We start from the raw sequence: 15,106 nt of genomic DNA, 5'->3' as shown, positions 1-15,106 counted from the left end.
CCCGCCTTCCGCCCATGGTCGTCGGACTCCACCTCCGGAAGTGCCACTGAGAAGCGTCGGGCTCCAAGCGGTCTAGAGCGACCCCGGAAACCCTGGGGCTGCTCCTAGAGCGAGGGTGTCTGCGACGGGACGGCCGCCTGGCCTTGCCCCTCAGCTCGGGTGAGTGCCCGGCAGCCGTTTTGGGGTCGCGGTAGGCGTCGCCGTTGGTTTAGGCTCCTGGGAAGGATGAGGAGGAGCTCCGTTCCGGCCGACGGCGGTTCCCGTCCCCAGGAGCGCTGCGGGGCCAGGGTGCGAGGGCCTGTTTCTCTTCAGTCAGGTTTTACCCTGACGCCCCGCGGACTAGGGCTTCGCCGCCGGGGCCCGGTGACCCTGCCGTGGTGCGAGCTGGGTGTCTGGGGCCCGCCCCGCCCTTCGGGGAGCGCGTCTTCACCTAACAGGGAAGTGGGAGGAGGGCAGCGCCGGGCGAGGCCTTCCGAGGGCTGGGCGCCAGGGCCGATTCTGAGGGTTGTGGAAGCGGGACGGTGCCCTGTGGCGTCCTTGGGTTTGAAGGACGCGAGCCAAACTGTTTGAGACGCAGCTCTTCCCTGGATCACTGTCAGGGCGGTGGGAAGCGGCCTGCCCAACTCGTCTGCGTTGGTGAACTGTATGACCATTCCCCTCCCCCACCACAGTGGGAATTTTGTCATTAGGTAAGCCCATTTGGTAAATCACAGTGGGCAGGCAGTGTTTGGCAAGTAATGCCTCGGGGGCCTGCTTAAAAAAAAAAAAAGTAATCATAACTAGTATGTTTCTCTGCGTACAGACTTGACCCTTGAAAGAAGTTTGTACATTTCAAATATTTTAAACTTTCTTCAGAAATGTTTATTAAGTTGGGCTTTCTTTTTTTTTTTTTTTTTAAGATTTTATTTATTCATTTGACAGAAATCACAAGTAGGCAGAGAGGCAGACGGGGGTGGGGGTGGGGAGCAGGCTCCCTGCCAAGCAGAGAGCCGGTGGTGGGGCTCTATCCCAGGACCCCAGGATCATGACCTGAGCCGAAGATAGAAGCCTTAAAAGTTGGGCTTTCTTGATTTTTTTTTTCTTTCCCCTGAAATACCACAAATTCTGAATAAGTGGAGTTTAAAACTGCCCAATTGGACCATGTGATTTGGCTCTTAAATATTTGAAACTGAATGATTTCCATTTTTTCTTTCTGTTTTATTTAGGTGGTTAGTCATTATTAACTGTTTCTGTTGAGTTATCTGCAGCGTGTAAGATACTTGGCTAAGTCCTGAGGATGTAAAAGGATGGGCTGACTTAGCTTATACAATGAATTCTCACAGTCTGACACGGCAGTGATGGTCCTTGTCCTTCAGAACAGGGATGGAGGAAATATCCGCCCAGGAAGCTGTTGGATCACCAGTTGTCCATTTTCAGTCTTTGGAGAGCCTGTCTGAGGGTCTGTCCCCAGAGCCTCCGTTCACACAGGACACCGACATGGAACAGGAGCTCAACGGGGGTAAGGCTGAGAGAGCACTGAAATCCACGAGAATGGGGATACAGTGGGGCTTCTGGGTCTGGTACGAGAGAGGCCGGGAACTTCTCTAAGAAGGTGGCCCCTAGGGGAGGTCTGAGGGAGGGACCAGTGTGACTCAGTTCAGTCCTGGTCTTGGGCTCTTTTAAGGACAGTCCATCTTTCTTTAATAGGCAGAGTGGTGGTCATTCACTCTGCTTTGGCTTTTTTTTTTCATTCATGCAACCTTCACTTTATCCGGTGTCACATCCAGAAAAATTTTTAAGATATGCTGCTTTTGTTGTATCTCGCAATCCCTGCCTCGCTTTTACTTCCTCTTAGAGTTAGGGCCCTTCTCTCCCCCTGTTCCCTTCACTTAGTTTCTTCCCTCCTTGGTGACTTTGCGAGCTTTGCCACCTGCCATTCTGCTGCAGCTGCAGTGTTTGTGACTAATCTAATTTTGGCCTAAAAAGCAACCGTTTAATTCTTGGGTCGAGCATAACGCCTGTACGAGTGTACACATACCACGTATTGACTGAACAGTAACATCTTTATGTATCATATAAATAGGTTGATGTGTCTCGTACTTCTCTTGTTTTGTAAGAACCTTGTTTTAAATTGCTGTGGCCGACTGCATTGCCTGAAATAACTTGTGTCAGCAACACCAGTTGAGTGCTGTGGTGTGTAGAGTGCTGTGGGGTGTTGTGGGAGTGTGGAAAAGGTTGCGAGGAAACAGACGACCATTCCTTATTCTTGGGAGCCTTACGCAGTGGTTACAGAGACAGTGTCCATTCACATGAAGGCTTACTAAAATGTACATAACAGTAAGTCAACTAAGTAGTCATTTCTCTGGACAAGTCACTGCAAGTCTTTGTGCTTTGCTTTGCCCATCTGCAAAACAGGTACGGTACTTACCCTCTTGTTAGAGGAATGTCCTGTCATGAGAATATGGTGAAATACGAGATGTTATAAGAAAATCCTGAATCACGGGCCTAAACATGGGTAAGGAGGGCATGCTGATGTTGAGAAGGAGCAGAGTAGACGCACTCGGTACCTGAGAAACATTCACTAGTTTTACTAGAATGTTGATGCGAAGAAGGGTCCCGCTGACTCCCTCTTCTGTCAGGGAGCCCTGGGGAAGGGTTGCTCTCACTCTTGGCTCCTCTCTCCTCCCTCAGCTCCACCTGTTCCCCAGGTGCCTGCTCTTCCCCATGAGGGAAGCCCAGGAGACCAGGCAGCTACGCTCCTGACAGCCAGGTACCAGGTGAGCTGAGGAACCCTCTGCTTTTTCCTCAGGGACTGTTGCTACTGATTGAGTGTGGCCCTTCCCTCATCCCATCCATAAACCCTGCCTTGAATTTTTTTCAATAGCAGACCTCAGTTTCAGAATTGATCCTCTTCAGAGACCTGGACTTCACAGAAACCACCTCCCCATTTCCCCACCTCCCTCAGTAAACACTATTTCTTCTCTACCCCTGGTGCTGTGATGGGCGTTTATTAGATATTAAAGGTTATGGAACTTGCCCCCCTGTTTCTGGTCTGTTTTCCCTCCTCCCCAGCTTGGCTGTACACTGGTCACTCTCTCTGTGTCATCTCCTTCACTTTTTGGCCACGATGCTGTAGTGGCCTCATTCCGCAGGGCAGCCAGGCTGTGTTATTTCAGGAGTTTGTGACATTCGAGGATGTGGCTGTGCACCTTACTCGAGAGGAATGGGGATGCCTGGACCCTGTTCAGAGGGATCTCTACAGAGAAGTGATGTTAGAGAATTATGGGAACGTGGTCTCACTGGGTAAGGACTTTCTTATTTTTCAGTTTACCTATTAGGATTTCTTTACTTCCTTGTTTCTGAGGAGGTGCGAGGTCTCTGAGAAAGTAGAGTGTGGCTCAGATTCCAGGTGTTAGAACCTCTGAATCCTCCATCTTCAAGGTCCTCTCCTCTGGGAGTGGGTTTTCTTGCAGGGGCGGGTTTCAAGAGGAGACCTTGTACTCCTTATCTTTAATTAACGATTCCTGCTTTTGTGGGGCATCTGTTTCCTGTTAGAAAAGGGAAACTTGCTTGTGCTTTGCCTCGGTTCTTACCTTCTCTATCTTTTCCTTTTTTATGAGAGGGACCTTAGGGTCTCCCAGTCCACAAGCAGACACTTTCCTTCCTGGTAATTCAGTGCCCCTGTATCTGAAAGTTTTCCATTTTCCTTGGAAGAAGAAATCCTTTTTTAAATAGGCTAAGCTCCTTGCTGAATGATCCCTCACCTCTTAACATTCCTAAACTCATCTCCAAGAGGCAGAGTGTGAGAGACTTCATTTAAAGACATGACTCACTGCGGGTCTATTTCAGTGAGTCATCCAGATGGTAGTCCTAAGTAACCTTACCCGGAGCGGCAGAAGTTTCAGCTTTAAACTGAGTCTCTCCTTTGTCGTTTGGGTGGTACAGTGGGCTGCCGGGATTGGGCCCCCAGTAGTGTTCTAGAGGGGCATCAGCAGGGCTGTTGGCAGCCCCCTTGATGTGAGCATTGCTCCTTTTCCTCTTTTTTTTTTTTTGGCCGGTCTCTGCTTCTGCCTTTTTTTTTTTCCCCCTAAATATATGTGTGTATTTAATCATATTTTTTTTCTTTCTCTCTCTTTTTTATTTCGGCTTTGCCTATGCTGGTGGCATCCAGGGTGTTCCTTTGTCTCCTTGATTATGCTCAGGGTTAAAGAAGTCTTTTTACCTGTGGGGAGGCAGCCTGCCCACTGGGAAGGTTTTTCGTGTGTTTCCCATTCCTGGCTCTTTGATCTTTATAGGCATACTTCTCCGCCTTCCTACCACCCGGATTCATAGTGTGAATTCCTGCCCGGCCCTGAGTCATACCCAGGCAAGTGCTTTCTCTGGAGAAACACTTGCAGTTCTTTCAGCAGGAATCTCCAAGAGATGGCCCAGGTATCGGCTTCCCATCGATATTGCTCGTCCCCGCTCGGAAACTCCTTTTCCACGATTGTAAGATATCACACTTGATTGATGCTCTCAGGATGCCACCAGTATGTAAAATTGCAGCTCCTCAGATGACCTTTGTTAAATTTCGGAAGGGCCAAGGAGGCCCTCCGTTGCAACCAGATGAATTTTGAACCTGTGTTCTGAGTTCATTCAAAAGCCACGGTTGGTGGTCATCTATTTGTGTTCTGAGAAACCACAAAGTTCAACTCCAGCTCTTCAGTTATAATCTTTTCATGTTATTTTAGAATGTGGAATATATGCTGTGCACCCCCCTTTTCTGTAGTGAATATGACCTGCCCCTTCTCTGGTCTGACTTTCCTGTGACCCCTAGGCTTTCCTTATGTTGAACACTCTAGTCTTCTCCTTTAAGTCCCTATCTCCCCATCCCAAGGCCCTGACTTTGTCCCCTTTATTCTTTGTGGTGCTATACAGATTGATGAATTTAAATGACCTTTCCCGATCAAGTGTTCCTTAGCTCTGTCCTTGATGGATGGGAAATGGGAGGGTGAAAGAGTTTAATTTTTCTATTTCAGGGTATCAAATTGAATGTATATTTAACAACTTTGTAAACTGTAAAGTGATGTACTTGTAAACTACTGTTAATTTTATCTAATAATTACATAATTTCCAACAGTTAACCTGTCTACTTTTTGGAGTAAACAAACTTCTTAGCACTTTAATCAGCCTAGTAGCACAGCGTGCTATTAGACTGAATTTTATCGCATTTCCTGTGTCATCTCTGCAAGTACAGGACACGCATGCACATGCTCACATACTGGCTACAAAGGCATACAAGAACCCCCTCCACCCCCCCGCCATTCACCTTGCTTTTGTGACCAAGTCAGCAGCATCTTTTTAGTAATTACTTTTTACAGTTCTTAGGAAATCATTTTTATATTTTTAGGCTCAGCAAACTCCACCTGAAATGTGAATTTATACACGTACTTAGCTTAATGTTTGGTGTTGTAAAATATGGGCATTGTAATTCGGTTCCTGACTTAGCAGTCTCACTGTCAAGTTCACATCTTTTTCCCACGGCAGTAGCTCAGTTGTCACAGACATCAGAACTTTGTTCTTTTGGGTAAGTGCTTCTGCTGTATAGTGGTAAATGTACAGAGTATGAACAGCCGAGTAAAAGAATAAAAAAGTAAAAAGTCGTATTTTTCATTGCTAAATCTGAAAAGAATTGTGTTTGTTCACAGCGAGTGAATTACTGGCTTGAGGGTCATACCCAAAAGGAAGTTTTCTGTGACTTAGTGCTGGAGATTAAGACCAGGAAAGTGGTCTGGTTTGCATTTCACACAGGGTCAGTGCGGCGGGTGCCTTATTCAATGACATCATTAGAAACATGCCTATCAGAATTCTGGTTGTTAAGTAAGTTAATAAATCAGGAAATGTTTGACACTTACCCTTTGCTTTTGGAAGTTGATGTCATGAAAACAAAAATGATTTTGTATAGAATGTCTTTTATTGCCATGTCTATTTACTATTTATTGAAGAGCCAGTGTGTTACAAGGTACGATACATATCTCATTTAATCCTTGCCATAACCCTGTGAGCAGACGTTACTCTATTTTATACCTGAGGAAACTCAGGCTCAAAAGTTAAGTGATCCACTCAGGGTCAGAACTAGGCATAGGACTCAGATCTGAATCTGAAGCTCAGGCTCTTTTTCATTGTTACACCCCTTAGGACAATTAGTCTAACCACATACAGTGTTATTTTTTTTTTTTAAATTTTATTTATTTATTTGACAGAGATCATAAGTAGGCAGAGAGGCAGGCAGAGAGAGAGGAGGAAGCAGGCTCCCTGCTGAGCAGAAAGCCCGATTCAGGGCTCGATCCCAGGACCATAAGTAGGCAGAGAGGCAGGCAGAGAGAGAGGAGGAAGCAGGCTCCCTGCTGAGCAGAAAGCCCGATTCGGGGCTCGATCCCAGGACCCTGGGATCATGACCTGAGCCGAAGGCAAAGGCTTTAACCCACTGAGCCACCCAGGCGCCCCCATACAGTGTTTTTTTTAAAGACCTATCCATCTATGTCTTTAGAGAGAGAGAGAGAGCAGTGGGGAGGGTCAGAGGGAGAGAAAGTCCCAAACAGATTTCGTGCTGAGTGAAGAGACTGACATAGGGCTTGGTCTCACTGCCCTGAGATCACAGCGTGAGTGGAAACTGAGTGGATGCTCTATTGACTCTGCCACCCAGGGGCTTCACATGTGTTTTTTTAAAGTATTCTTGTGGCTATATACTCTGATTACAATTAGAAAAATCCATCCAGTTAGAAAAATTGGACAGATGGGCATTAGGTTGTACAGTTTGGGAGCAGAAAGAACATGCATTCGAGGGGCGCCTGGGTGGCTCAGCCAGTTAAGCCTCTGCCTTCAGCTCAGGTCATGGTCCCAGGGTCCTGGGATTAAGCCCCACATTGAGCTCCTTGCTCAGCGAGGAGTCTGCTTCTCCCTTTCCCACTCCTCTTCCTTGTGTTCCTGCTCTTACTGTCTCTGTCAAATAAATAAATAAAAATCTTTAAAAAACAAAACATGCATTGGAGAAGAAATAAAATTGTCTAGGGATACGTTCCATTAAATTAGGTATCTAGGGGTGCCTGGGTGGCTCAGTTGGTTAAACAGCTGCCTTTGGCTGAGGTCATGATCCCAGGGTCATGGGAACCACCCCGATTCTGGCCCCCTTCTCAGTGGGGAGTCCCTTCTCTTGCTCGCTCTCAAATAAATAAATTTAAAAACAGTAGGTATCTACCTAAGAACAGTATTACTAAGGAAAGATTTTGTGTATTAAGGACCAAGAAGAAGGGCATAAAACTTCTAGGTGGCTAAAATCTTAGCATAACTGGATAGGCAACAAACCAAATAATGAGGTGAATTTTAAATGTCATTTTTAAAGACCAGATTTAAAATAAATCTCATTGGAACACTGTCAGGGTTTAAATGTCAAAAATCAAAAGATTTTAATAAAGGATCAAATAATTTTTATCTATTTTAAAGATTTTATTTATTCGAGAGAGAGGGAATGAGAGAGAGCATGAGAGGTGGGAGGGTCAGAAGAACAGGCTCCCTTCTGAGCAGGGAGCCCAACGTGGGACTGGATCCAGACTCTGGGATCATGACCTGAGCCAAAGGCAATCGCTTAACCAACTGAGCCACCTAGGTACCTAAGATTAAATAATTTTAGATAGGAAAAATTAATTGCAAATGCGTATTTTTAAGTCATAGAGTTCTGACTTTAAAATTTAGGAAAAAGGCATTCAGGACGATGGCAAGAAAACCTGCCTTAATGCTTCCTGTGACCCTTAGAATGTTAGACTGGAAAGAATATAAACTGTGGAATCAGACTTGGGTTCATCTTACATTGAGCAGATTATTTAAACTGGTATTCATTTTCTTCAACTATAAAACATGAAAAATAATGTCTGCCTTTCTGGGTTTATGCCAAGGATTGAATTTATGCCCAGGATTAAATGAGATTAAATTACGTGTGTGTAAGGACCTGACTTGTGGTAGTTCCTTAAATGCTTTTTTAGAAACGACTGCAGGCGAAAAGAGCAATAGATCAGATTTAAAAAAAAATTTTTTTTTTTAATTTTTAAGTAGGCTCCATGCTCAGCATGGAGCCCAAAGCAGGGCTTAAACTCACAACCTGAGATCAAGACCTGAGCTGAGATCAAGAGTCGGATGCTTAACCAACTGAGCCACCCAGGTGCCCCAGACTAGATTTTTTTTTTTTTTTAAGACTTTATTTATTTATTTGACTGAGATCACAAGTAGGTAGAGAGGCAGGCGGGGGGTGGGGGGCGGTGTGTGGAAGCAGGCTCCCTGCCGAGCAGAGAGCCCGATTCGGGGCTCGATCCCAGAATGTTGGGATCATGACCTGAGCTGAAGGCAGAGGCTTTAACCCACTGAGCCACCCAGGCGCCCCTAGATTTTTTAATATAAACAAATTTCAGGAGTATGTTCAAATTACTTCTTTATAGTGGTATTTCCTCAAATTGAATATTGCTCATACTTTTGTAAAGGAGTTTGGATTTTTATTTTGAAGAGACTTTCATTTCTTTGACACTATGTGATCTTTTAGTTTGCGTTTATTTTATTTATTTTTTATTTTTTTTATTTTTTAAAGATTTTTTATTTATTTATTTGGCAGAGAGAGATCACAAGTTGGCAGAGAGGCAGGCAGAGAGAGAGAGAGAGAGAGGGAAGCAGGCTCCCTGCCGAGGAGAGAGCCCGACGCGGGACTCGATCCCAGGACCCTGAGATCGTGACCCGAGCCAAAGGCAGCGGCTTAACCCACTGAGCCACCCAGGCGCCCGCTTTTAATTAGAACATCCATGACTGTAAATCTGTTGGGTCCTGGCTCTCCGTGTATTACTCTAATAACTATTTCTCTGTCCTCTTTTTCTTTTCTTTTTTTTTTTTGAGAGAGAGAGAACATGAGTGGGGTTGGTCGGGGGCGGGGCAGGGGTGCGGAGAACAAAGGGAGAAGCAGAGCGGGGAGTCTGAGATGGGACTTGATCCCAGGACTCCAGGATCATGATCTGAGCCAAAGGCAGACGCTTAACCAACTGAGCCACTGAGGCACCACTATGTCTTCTTTTTATTTATTTTTACTTTTTACTCCATTGTCAGTATGTTGGTCTTCTGTTGTCTTTCTGTACGTATGTTGGAGGAAAGGACAGATTTCATTCACAACCATTGTTTTTTACAAGCAGATTATGTAAAAGCCAGGTTCTGAAAGACTGATGTTGAGCCCTAGGTTCGCTAGTTGTTGTGACCTTGGGCGAGTTACTTTTTTTTTTTTTTTTTAAAGATTTTATTTATTTATTTGACAGAGAGATCACAAGTAGGCAGAGAGGCAGGTGGAGGGAGAGGGGGAAGCAGGTTCCCTCCTGAGCAGAGAGCCCGATGTGGGGCTCGATCCCAGAACCCTGAGATCATGACCCGAAACGAAGACAGAGGCTTAACCCATTGAGCCACCCAGGCGCTCCAGGGTGAGTTACTTAAGTTGTCAGTCTTAGTTTTCTTGTTTGTAAAATGGGTACAATGGTGGTTTCTACTTCATGAAGTTAGGATTACCATTAAGTTAGTGAAAATTTATAAGGTTCTTGGTGTGGTACTTTGGATCTGCCAAATGTGCAGTAAGTGTTAGCTTAATTATTTTAATGATACTGATGATGCAGATTATGTTTTTTTAAGATTTTATTTATTTATTTGACAGAGACACAGTGGGAGAGGGAACACAAGCAGGGCAAGTGGGAGAGGGAGAAGCAGTCTCCCCGCCAAGCAAGAAGCTTGATAAGGGACTTGATCCCAAGACCCGGGGATCATGATCTGAGCCAAAGGTGGCCGGCTTAACCAACTGAGCCACCCAGGAGTCCCAGAACTATAGTTTTTTTTATCTTTAATTGCCTACTAAGCTTTTTCTCTTATTCCTCACTGCATTAACTTAAGCACGGTCTAAAATCAAATGCTTCTGGGGCGCCTGGGTGGCTCAGTGGGTTAAGCCTCTGCCTTTTGCTCAGGTCATGATCTCAGGGTCCTGGGATCGAGTCCCACATCGGGCTCTCTGCTCAGGAGGGAGCCTGCTTCTCCCTCTCTCTCTGCTTGTCTGCCTACTTGTGATCTTTGTCATAAATAAATAAAATCTTTCAAAAAATCAAATGCTTCTTTCCACGTGGAGACAGTTTTTTTTGTTTTTTGTAGGTGATATACGTGTAGATATAGAGTAAATAAGCAAAAGTTGCTTCAGTTATCAAATACTTAGAAATACTTTAGATATACTCGAGGTAAAAGCTACAAATTCTGTTATCAGAATTCAAGCAGAATATTTGCTGCTTCAAGCCATGCTAACCTTTTTTAAAAACTTAACTATTTCATTTGGCATGGAGGACCTCAACTAAATAAGCATCCAAAGGGGGTAATAGACTATTAGTGCCCAGCAGGAATTCAGAAACACGGTAAATGCCTTTCTTTCTTTCTTTTTTTTTTTTTAAAAGATTTTATTTATTTATTTGACAGAGAGAGATCACAAGTAGACAGATAGGCAGGCAGAGAGAGAGAGAGGGAAGCAGGCTCGCTGCTGAGCAGACAGCCCGATGCGGGACTCGATCCCAGGACCCTGAGATCATGACCTGAGCCGAAGGCAGCGGCTTAACCCACTGAGCCACCCAGGCTCCCCAGGAAATGTCTTTCTTATGTGTGTTCTGTGTCTGCCTGTTCGTAGGCTCTCATATGGAATCCCAAGAGGACAGCTGTTGGTTTGTCATATTTTCCAGGCCCAGTGCCCTTTTAGAAACTGGTTATCTATGATATGTTGACACCGGGACACAAGATTGGCACTCAATAAGTAACTCCTTTTTTAGTTTTTTTTTCAATAAGTAACTCTTAAGTAAATAAATCAAAAGAAGATACTAGATGTGTGGTCCCTGCTAGTAAAAGTTTACAAATAAAGTAGGGATGATAATTCCTGAAACCAATTAAGTAAAAAAAAAATCTATAAACTCCATTATATAGTGACATGTCAGGATAAGAGGAACAACTAATAAATTGTGTAGCTATTCAGTAAGTAGAAAGAAAGGTTTTTTTTTTTTTTTTAAAGATTTTATTTATTTATTTGACAGAGAGAGATCACAAGTAGACAGAGAGGCAGGCAGAGAGAGAGAGAGGGAAGCAGGCTCCCTGCTGAGCAGAGAGCCCGATGGGGGACTCGATCCCAGGACCCTGAGATCATGACCTGAGCCGAAGGCAGAGGCTTAACCCACTGAGCCACCCAGGCGCCCGAAAGAAAGGTTTTTGAAGTTGATGGGCTTGAGCTAGACCTTGTATGTGTGCTAGTAGAAGACTCTGGTCTGAAGATGTATAAAAACTGCCCCTTTGATACTCTGATAGTTCTGTCTCCCTCAGGAGCAGACTGCTTTTTGGTTTTGCTTTAAAAGAGATAAGATCCTAGCAGTCCCATTACGTGAGCCAAGAAAGGCAATTTTTTTTTTTAAGATTTTATTTATTTATTTGACAGGCAGAGATCACAAGTAGGCAGAGAGGCAGGCAGAGAGAGAGGAGAAAGCAGGCTCCCCGCTGAGCAGAGAGCCCGATGTGGGGATCGATCCCAGGACCCTGAGATCATGACCTGAACTGAAGGCAGAGGCTTTAACCCACTGAGCCACCCAGGCGCCCCAAGAACGGCAATTTTTATGTTAAGGTGCATTTTTTTTTTTAAAGATTTTATTTCTTTATTTGACAGAACACAAGTAGGCAGAGAGGCAGGCAGAGAGAGGAGGAATCAGGCTTCCTGCTGAGCAGAGAGCCTGATGGGGAACTCCATCTCAGAACCCTGAGATCATGACCCGAGCCGAAAGCAGAGGCTTTAACCCACTGAGCCACCCAGGCGCCCCATGGTGCATTTTTATTGTATTTGCCTCTCTATATCGTATTATGGTTAGTTGTTTATATCTGTCTCTACATACTCTCCATATGGGAGGCACCTCATAGATGTTTGTTGAATAAAGAAGAGTGTAAGCTCCTGATGGTGAGAATGTGTTATGCTGTTTTTTGTTTCCTCATGTGCACTGAAGCAAATTGAGATTCGTGACATTTCTTAAGATTGGTTCTTGGAATATTTATTCAGTCGTTAGTGATTGTGTTGCTGCAGTTTAGCTCACCCCACAATGGGTATTTGAGTATTTGCCTTTCTCCAGTCCAGCAAAGGTATATTTTGAGGGCCTCCCTTTTGACGGGGTCTAATCTAAAGATTGATCTATAGGCAGTAGCTGAAGAAGATCGCTTCTGTGAAGACAGGTACACACTCATGCACCAGTTCCCTTGTCTGAGTAATGTTTATTTATTTATTTTTTTTTTATTTTTTATTTTTTAAAAGATTTTATTTATTTATTTGACAGAGAGAGATCACAAGTAGGCAGAGAGGCAGGCAGAGAGAGTGAGAGGGAAGCAGGCTCCCTGCGGAGCAGAGAGCCCGATGCGGGACTCGATCCCAGGACCCTGAGATCATGACCTGAGCCGAAGGCAGCGGCTTAACCCACTGAGCCACCCAGGCGCCCGTCTGAGTAATGTTTAAATGAATACTTCTCCCAGAGTCATCAACTTGCCCCATAACACACCTCTTTCTGGAGCACAAGTAGGAGCTCCTTGTGGAGGATCTTTGCCCTTCTCACTCTCTAGGACTAACCTTATGTCTTCCTAAGAATTTACTTTCTTTCTCCATTAACCATTAGTTAAGAGAAAAAGTGGCTTTGTGTAGTGTCTGGGGGATAAATCGCCACATCCCATTTCCTTCTCTGTGAGCAGGATTTCCAATTTCCAAGCCTGATGGGATCTCCCTGCGGGAACAAGATCTACAGGTCTTTGATCTGGAAACTAAGAATAGAGAAGTCTTAAGAGATGACTGCTCAGGTGAGTAAGGTAGACTCAATCAGATGGAATTAGTAGGGAAGTAAGATTCAAATTGTTGAGCCAAATTGTAGCCGCTTTGGTAGTCAGAAGAAGAGCTCGATCTCTACACCAGATGGCAAGCTCCTTTGTTTTCCCTTCAGTTTTGATGAATTCTTTGCATTTATTTTATCCCTTTTCACCCACAAGTTGTACTGGGTCTATCTATCTATCAAAAGATCTATAAATCTTTTGAATTACTTCCCTGTTACCTGCTTTGAACCATCTTAATTGATTACCTTCTGTGCCAAAAAGTCCTCTGTTTTACCACACCCTGAACCATTTGCGTTTTAACCTTATTGCTCCTGTTCATGCCCTTACATCTGCTGTTGAGATTTTGTGCCTCTGCTTCAGAGTAAATAAACTTCTCTCATTTTAGTAAATTCTAGATTATTTAGTTTTCTCCTCTCTGAGGTTCCCCCCCCCCCATTAAGCACAGGGTACAGATTACATTTGCATTTTCTATTTATATATTGAATCAGATGGAGAGACCAGAGAAGAGAACAAGCTGTTGATTCCTAAGCAGGAAATTTTGGAAGAAGTACATTCGTACAAAGTGAGAGTAGGAAGACTCAAAAAGGATATTGCCCAAGTTCCTGGGACTAGAGAAGTGTCTAAACCTGAGGACAGATTAGAAAGGCTTCAGGAAATCCTAAGGAAATTTCTCTTCCTGGAGAGAGAGTTTAGGCAAATAACAATCAGCAAGAAAGCCTTCACCAGTGACAACAATGAATGTAATGAACCTGAAAAAAGCTTCAGTCTGGACTCCACCCTTGATACAGATCAAAGAGTTCTTAGAATTCAGAATATTGATGATACTGATAAGTATGACATGGGGGTGAACCAGAATTCAGCTGCTGGTAAACAGGAACAAATAAATCTCATACAGGATGTTCAGAGTAGTGAATATAAGGAAAGCTTAATGGATCTCTCCCACCTTAGTAAATGTGACAGCATGCCTGCCGCTGAGAAATCCTATCAGTGTGATGCGTGTGAGAAAGTCTTCCATCAGAGCTCTGCCCTTTCTAGACATCAGAGAATTCATACTAGAGAGAAACCCTACAAGTGTAAAGAATGTGAAAAATCTTTCAGTCAGAGTTCAAGTCTTAGTCGACATAAAAGAATACACACTAGAGAAAAACCCTATAAATGTGAAGCATCTGATAAATCCTGTGAAGCATCTGATAAGTCCTGTAGTCAGAGCTCTGACATTACTCCACATAAGAGGATTCACACTAGAGCAAAGTCTTATAAATGTAGTAATTGTGAAAGAGTTTTCAGTCGTAGCGTGCATCTTACTCAGCATCAGAAGGTTCACAGAGAGATGCCCTGTAAGTGTACTGTATGTGGCAGTGACTTCCATCATACCTCATACCTGGCTGAACATCAGAAAGTCCACTGTGAAGAGAAAGCCTATGAGTACAGTGATTGTGGGTTGACCTTTGTTAAACATCAAGGAATTCATCTCAGAGAAAAGCCCTATACGTGTAATGAATGTGGAAAGGACTTCAGATTGAATTCCCATCTTATTCAGCATCAAAGAATTCACACAGGAGAGAAACCACATGAATGTAACGAATGTGGAAAAGCTTTCGGCCAAACGTCATGCCTTATTCAGCATCACAAAATCCATGGGCGAGAGAAATCCTATGAGTGTAGTGAATACGAGGAAAGTTTCAATCATAGCTCAGATCTTGTTCTTCAGCAGGAAGTCCTCACCAGGGAAAAAGCCTTTGATTGTGATGTATGGGAAAAGAACCTCGGTCAGAGAGCACACCTCGTTCAGCATCAAAGAATTCATACCAAAGAGAAACCTTATGAATGTGATGAACGTGGAGAGACCTTTAGTCAGATTCAGGCCTCCTTCAACATGTGAGAGGTTATATACCAGGGAGAAAGCATATACGTACTGAAGGTGGTGAAGCCTTCAGGCACAGCTCAACCTTTATTCAGCATCAGAGAATCGAAACCAGAGAGAAACCCTCTGAATGTGATGAATGTAGGAAGACTATTTGCCAGTGTTAAACTTCATCGACATCTGCAAACCCATACCAATGGGAAAATCTACGAATATATTGAATGTGGTAAATGCTCCATGCCATCTTCATACCTTAGTCACTGCTGGAGAATTCTTAACCAGAATAAAATTCCATCACCAGAATAAATATGAAATAGCCTTCAGTCAAAGTAACTA

At 44.0% G+C, this 15,106-nt stretch overlaps 1 protein-coding gene across 7 annotated transcripts; it reads left to right on the top strand.

Annotated features, from left to right (window-relative positions):
* Window positions 1–32: 32 nt before the first annotated feature.
* On the top strand, window positions 33–15,024 carry LOC123934046 (zinc finger protein 655-like). Of its 7 annotated transcripts, none has more exons than XM_045993916.1 (5): window positions 55–159; window positions 1,206–1,250; window positions 1,356–1,498; window positions 12,772–12,876; window positions 13,395–15,024. In XM_045993916.1, exons 3-5 carry the CDS (start codon window positions 1,363–1,365, stop codon window positions 14,786–14,788), a joined length of 1,635 nt encoding a protein of 544 aa, XP_045849872.1. In that variant the 5' UTR covers window positions 55–159; window positions 1,206–1,250; window positions 1,356–1,362; the 3' UTR covers window positions 14,789–15,024. The 7 variants fall into 7 exon arrangements, with proteins under 7 accessions (XP_045849870.1, XP_045849872.1, XP_045849869.1 ...); XM_045993918.1 differs by lacking the exons at window positions 55–159; window positions 1,206–1,250; window positions 12,772–12,876; window positions 13,395–15,024 and adding exons at window positions 504–689; window positions 2,671–2,756; window positions 3,156–3,282; window positions 4,275–4,963; XM_045993914.1 differs by lacking the exon at window positions 1,206–1,250 and having other exon boundaries at window positions 33–159.
* The last annotated feature ends 82 nt before the right edge of the window (window positions 15,025–15,106 follow it).

This window comes from Meles meles, chromosome 21, assembly GCF_922984935.1.
Source record: "Meles meles chromosome 21, mMelMel3.1 paternal haplotype, whole genome shotgun sequence".
Classification (NCBI taxonomy): Eukaryota; Metazoa; Chordata; class Mammalia; order Carnivora; family Mustelidae; genus Meles; species Meles meles.
This window is presented reverse-complemented; position numbering and strand designations above follow the sequence as displayed.